At 38.9% G+C, this 6,814-nt stretch overlaps 1 protein-coding gene across 1 annotated transcript; it reads right to left on the reverse strand.

Moving 5' to 3' along the window:
* Positions 1 to 3,938: 3,938 nt before the first annotated feature.
* LOC128647624 (olfactory receptor 51G2-like) lies at positions 3,939 to 4,892 on the reverse strand. Its single transcript, XM_053700380.1, has one exon. The coding sequence runs from the start codon at positions 4,890 to 4,892 to the stop codon at positions 3,939 to 3,941; it is 954 nt and encodes a 317-aa protein (XP_053556355.1).
* Positions 4,893 to 6,814: the final 1,922 nt, after the last annotated feature.

The raw sequence follows: 6,814 nt of genomic DNA on the forward strand, positions 1-6,814 counted from the left end.
TTGGCTACCACTATTACTTAGGGTGAATAAACTTTGCTGGTAACAGTCTGTTATTTATTGACATTAATAGATAGTAAAATCCATCATTTATCTGCTATACACATAAGATTCTGTAAGAGATGTATACATTATGCAAAAGCAAACATCGCATAAATTGTGAGATACCAATGATTCTCAAAACTAATCAATCGCCAGGGAATTGCTTAAGCAGATATTGGCTGTTTGAATGAAATAAAAAGAATCTTCTTTTGACTGATATTTCACACACAGCTCTGTAATACATCTCAGGATCATGTTTCACAGAGCTGTGAGTGAAATATTCCCCTTGTGTCTACAGAAAGCTTACCGGGAGGACAGAGGGGGGAGTGAGATCCGTGCCACTGTAAACAGTCAGGGAGAAACGCTGGGGATTTGTGACAGCCTTATCTATTACACAGACAGCCCCAGCATGGGGGCTGTAAAAGACACTAGATAGGGAGTGTAGAAACAGCCTTTCTCTCAAGCTAGTGGAGATTACGTTCGTATTCTCATTCACTGAGAGGATTACAAACTTTATAATCATTTTTAGGAGATTTAGCAGCAAAATTGCTAATACTTGTCAATTACAAACGTTATCTCCTGTTGGTGCTTTATTTAAGTAGCCTATATTTTTTTGGGTGTATAATGGCCCTTTAAGACAAAGCTGGTATTTAGAGTTGTCTGAATGGCTGCGTTAGCCTCAGAAAAGGGAGCGTTGAGCATAATTTAGCTCCACTTCAACCGTCAATACCAGCATTGCATTAAGTCAGCGGTAAGCTGGAAAAACGTGCTCGTGCACGATATCCCCATAGGAAAAAATGGGGCTGACCTGGCTGGAAAAAAACCTTACACCTGCAAAAAAACAGCGTTCAGCTCCTATCGCAGCCCCATTGTTTCCTATGCGGAAACACTTCCTAAGTCTGCACCTAACACCCTAACATGTACCCCGAGTCTAAACACCCCTAACCTTACACTTATTAACCCCTAATCTGCTGCCCCCGCTATCGCTGACCCCTGCATATTATTATTAACCCCTAATCTGCCGCTCGGTACACCGCCGCAACCTACGTTATCCCTATGTATTCCTAATCTGCTGCCCCTAACACCGCCGACCCCTATATTATATTTATTAACCCCTAATCTGCCGCCCCCAACGTCGCCTCCACCTACCTACAATAATTAACCCCTAATCTGCCGACCGGATCTCACCGCTACTCTAATAAATGTATTAACCCCTAAAGCTAAGTCTAACCCTAACACTAACACCCCCTAAGTTAAATATAATTTACATCTAACAAAATAAATTAACTCTTATTAAATAAATTATTCCTATTAAAGCTAAATACTTACCTGTAAAATAAACCCTAATATAGCTACAATATAAATTATAATTATATTGTAGCTATTTTAGGATTAATATTTATTTTACAGGCAACTTTGTAATTATTTTAACCAGGTACAATAGCTATTAAATAGTTAATAACTATTTAATAGCTACCTAGTTAAAATAATTACAAAATTACCTGTAAAATAAATCCTAACCTAAGTTACAAATAAACCTAATACTACACTATCAATAAATTAATTAAATAAATTACCTTTAATTAGCTAAACTAAAATACAATTAAATAAACTAATCTATAAAACAAAAAACAAAAAAACACTAAATTACAGAAAATATTTTTTTTTTACAAGAAGTTTAAACTAATTACACCTAATCTAAGCCCCCTAATAAAATAAAAAAGCCCCCCAAAATAATAAAATGCCCTACCCTATTCTAAATTAAAAAGTAACCAGCTCTTTTACCAGCCCTTAAAAGTGCCTTTTGCGGGGCATTGCCTTCAAGTAATCAGCTCTTTTACCTGTAAATAAAAATACAATACCCCCCCAACATTAAAACCCACCACCCACATACCCCTACTCTAACCCACCCAAACCCCCCTTAAATAAACCTAACACTAACCCCCTGAAGATCTCCCTACCTTGAGTCGTCTTCACTCAGCCGAGTCGAATTCTTCATCCAAGCGGAGCAACAAGATGTCCTCCATCCGGTAGAAGTCTTCATCCAAGCGGGGCAAGAAGATGTCCTCCATCCGGTAGAAGTCTTCATCCAAGCGGGGTCTTCTATCTTCATCCATCCGGAGCGGAGCCATCTTCCAGCCAGCCGACGCGGAGCCATCCTCTTCAACCGACGGACTAACGACGAATGACGGTTCCTTTAAGGGACGTCATCCAAGATGGCTTCCCTCGAATTCCGATTGGCTGATAGGATTCTATCAGCCAATCGGAATTAAGGTAAGAAAAATCTGATTGGCTGATTGAATCAGCCAATCAGATTGATGTTCAATCCGATTGGCTGATCCAATCAGCCAGTCGGATTGACCTCGCATTCTATTGGCTGTTCCGATCAGCCAATAGAATGCGAGGTCAATCCGATTGACTGATTTTCTTACCTTAATTCCGATTGGCTGATAGAATCTTATCAGCCAATCGGAATTCGAGGGACGCCATCTTGGATGACGTCCCTTAAAGGAACCATTATTCGTCGTTAGTCCGTTGGTTGAAGAGGATGGCTCCGCATCGGCTGGCTGGAAGATGGCTCCGCTCCGGATGGATGAAGATAGAAGACCCCGCTTGGATGAAGACTTCTACCAGATGGAGGACATCTTGTTGCTCCGCTTGGATGAAGAATTCGGCTCGGCTGAGTGAAGGCAACTCAAGGTAAGGAGATCTTCAGGGGGTTAGTGTTAGGTTTATTTAAGGGGGCTTTGGGTGGGTTAGAGTAGGGGTAAGTGGGTGGTGGATTTTAATGTTGGGGGGGTATTGTATTTTTATTTACAGGTAAAAGAGCTGATTACTTTGGGGCGGTGATCTCTTGATCAGATAAGGCTCTTATAAGATAGCAAATGTGTATATAAGCTGCATGTTTGTCCCCAATAAAGTCTGTTTGTGTTTCACCTGAATACTGGTCTTGTCTGGTTATTAGGGTGGGCTACTTGCTATGATCACTCTTCCCCACTCTACAGCTACAGGTTCCAGGGTAAAGAATAATAATTTGGCGGCGATACCCAGTCGGAGTATCAGGTGTCTGTCATATACTGTTATATACTGTTGTGTTCATATACATTGTTGTCTGTAATAGGTTTACCTACCATGAGCTTACAGTATGTCTCTGGTCTGCTCTCACTGGTAAACTGGCTTCTGCTGTGAATGGAGTAAGACCAATGTCTGTACCGCTCTTCTTGCTCAGTACTAGACACGCACCTGAGAAACTCCAGGCAGCTGGCACCTACAAGATCTGGCTGTGTTGTTGCAGTAATGGATGACAAAGCATCCCAGCAGCCTCTAGAACTAACACTGCCTCCAATAAAGTAAATTGTATTTGTTCTATTGATAATTATGGTATATATTTATATTCTGCACTTGCACTGTTGGGACATTAGGAGAACTGCAAGGGGAGCTGGGTGGCATTTCTTCATATGCATTGTAAGTGTGGCTGATATTGTTAGTAAATGCTACTGTTGTATTGAGTGAAGAAACAGGATTTTTTTTTATTGTTTCTTGTTCCTCCCTTGTTGTTTCAGGCCTGCATCAGTACCATGATCTGTACCTAACCACAAGGTAAACATACTCATTCTGCCTTTTCCTGAAAATCTCAGCTAAACCTGTGTGAAAACGTATTCAAGTCTAATACTACAAAGTGTTGCACCGTCCCTGGGTAATATATTGGTGTATATGATATAATTTTCCTCTAGTGAGAAATACAACACAAGACAGACAATTGACTACATTCCATGATGGTCCTGGGTGTTGGTTTGGAATATAAATTAGTATAACCCCATAACTGTAAATCATTCACTTGTCTCATTTTTTATTTTATCACTTATCAGATAGATGTGTTACTGTTTTCTCTTTAGGTGTCAACTATAATGCTTCCCCAGACAGTGTTCTTTTATCTTCTCTATCTTGTGGAAGATCTTCTGGCGGATTTGTCTCATTTTGATGCCATACATGATGGGGTTCAAGGCAGGGGGCATCAAGAAGTGAAGATATGCCATAGGCACATTAATCGTAGGGGATATATGACCACCAAACCGGTGAACCATGGACAGACTGATCATTGGGGTATAAAATAACAGAGCAACACAGACATGGCATGCACAGTTATGGAAAACTTTGCTACACTCAGACATGGAACCTAAATTACAAATTGCTTTAAGGATGAGAACATAAGAAATAATAAGGAGCATTAAATCAATCCCCATGGTTGAAAGAACTGCAAAAAGGCTGTATAGATTGTTAGCCATATGTCTATTGCACACAAGCCTCATCAGATCTGGATGCAGGCAAATGACATGTGACAATATATTTTTCTTACAGAATACAGAGCTCTGGAGTAAAACTGGGATAGGGAGTAAGGTTGCCATACCACGGATCACCGCCAGAAAACCTATTTTACCAATGAGACGGTTAGTAATGATGGAGGAGTATCTGAGAGGGTTGCAGATTGCAATATATCGATCATAAGCCATGGCAAGAAGCACTGATGACTCCATGACAGAAAAGAAATGTATTAGAAACATCTGGCTGAGACATAGACGCAAAGGAACTTCAACAGAGTGGAGCCAAAATACACCTAGAACTGTTGGGAGAGTGACCAGGGAGAGCCCCAGATCAATCATAGCCAACATGGACAAAAACATATACATGGGTATCTGTAGATTTGTGTCTGCTTTGACAATAATAAGAAGGGTACAGTTTCCAATAAATGTTATAAAATACATAAAAAGCAATGACAAGAAGATCCAGAGGTAGAAGACTTCCTGACCAGGTATACCCAGAAGAATTAGTGAGAGGAAGCTGGTGCTTGTCATGTTAATTGATGTGGAATTCAATCTGCTCATCTTCTTTTATTTGATCAGCCAAGCTGTAAAAAACACAACAGTAAATCACATATAAAGAGGAAACTACATGCTAATATCAAATACAGTAAATCACATATAAAGAGGGAACCACACGCTAATATCACACACAGTAAATCACATATAAAGAGGGAATCACACGCTAATATCACACACAGTAAATCACATATAAAGAGGGAACCACACGCTAATATCACATACAGTAAATCACATATAAAGAGGGAACCACACGCTAATATCACACACAGTAAATCACAAATAAAGAGGGAATCACACGCTAATATCACACACAGTAAATCACATATAAAGAGGGAACCACACGCTAATATCACACACAGTAAATCACATATAAAGAGGGAACCACACGCTAATATCAAACACAGTAAATCACATATAAAGAGAGAACCACACGCTAATATCACATACAGTAAATCACATATAAAGAGGGAACCACACGCTAATATCACACACAGTAAATCACAAATAAAGAGGGAACCACACGCTAATATCACACACAGTAAATCACATATAAAGAGGGAACCACACGCTAATATCACATACAGTAAATCACATATAAAGAGAGAACCACACGCTAATATCAAACACAGTAAATCACATATAAAGAGGGAACCACACGCTAATATCACACACAGTAAATTACATATAAAGAGGGAACCACATGGTAATATCACATACAGTAAATCACATATAAAGAGGGAATCACACGCTAATATCACACACAGTAAATCACATATAAAGAGGGAACCACACGCTAATATCACACACAGTAAATTACATATAAATAGGGAACCATATAGCTAATATCACACACAGTAAATTACATATAAAGAGGGAACCACACGCTAATATCACACACAGTAAATTACATATAAAGAGGGAACCATATAGCTAATATCACACACAGTAAATTACATATAAAGAGGGAATCACACGCTAATATCACACACAGTAAATCACATATAAAGAGGGAACCATATAGCTAATATCACACACAGTAAATTACATATAAAGAGGGAACCACACGCTAATATCACACACAGTAAATCACATATAAAGAGGGAAACACACGCTAATATCACACACAGTAAATCACATATAAAGAGGGAACCACACGCTAATATCACACACAGTAAATCACATATAAAGAGGGAACCACACGCTAATATCACAAACAGTAAATCACATATAAAGAGGGAACCACACGCTAATATCACACACAGTAAATCACATATAAAGAGGGAACCACACGCTAATATCACATACAGTAAATCACATATAAAGAGGGAACCACACGCTAATATCACACACAGTAAATCACATATAAAGAGGGAATCACACGCTAATATCACACACAGTAAATCACATATAAAGAGGGAACCACACGCTAATATCACACACAGTAAATCACATATAAAGAGGGAACCACACGCTAATATCAAACACAGTAAATCACATATAAAGAGAGAACCACACGCTAATATCACATACAGTAAATAACATATAAAGAGGGAACCACACGCTAATATCACACACAGTAAATCACATATAAAGAGGGAACCACACGCTAATATCACAAACAGTAAATCACATATAAAGAGGGAACCACACGCTAATATCACACACAGTAAATCACATATAAAGAGGGAACCACACGCTAATATCACATACAGTAAATCACATATAAAGAGGGAACCACACGCTAATATCACACACAGTAAATCACATATAAAGAGGGAATCACACGCTAATATCACACACAGTAAATCACATATAAAGAGGGAACCACACGCTAATATCACACACAGTAAATCACATATAAAGAGGGAACCACACGCTAATATCAAACACAGTAA

This window comes from Bombina bombina, chromosome 2 (assembly GCF_027579735.1).
Source record: "Bombina bombina isolate aBomBom1 chromosome 2, aBomBom1.pri, whole genome shotgun sequence".
In the NCBI taxonomy this organism is placed as follows: Eukaryota; Metazoa; Chordata; class Amphibia; order Anura; family Bombinatoridae; genus Bombina; species Bombina bombina.

Coding starts and splice junctions, on each gene's coding strand:
- LOC128647624 (XM_053700380.1), bottom strand. CDS start 4,892: ATGACAAGCACCAGCTTCCTCTCACTAATTCTTCTGGGTATACCTGGT.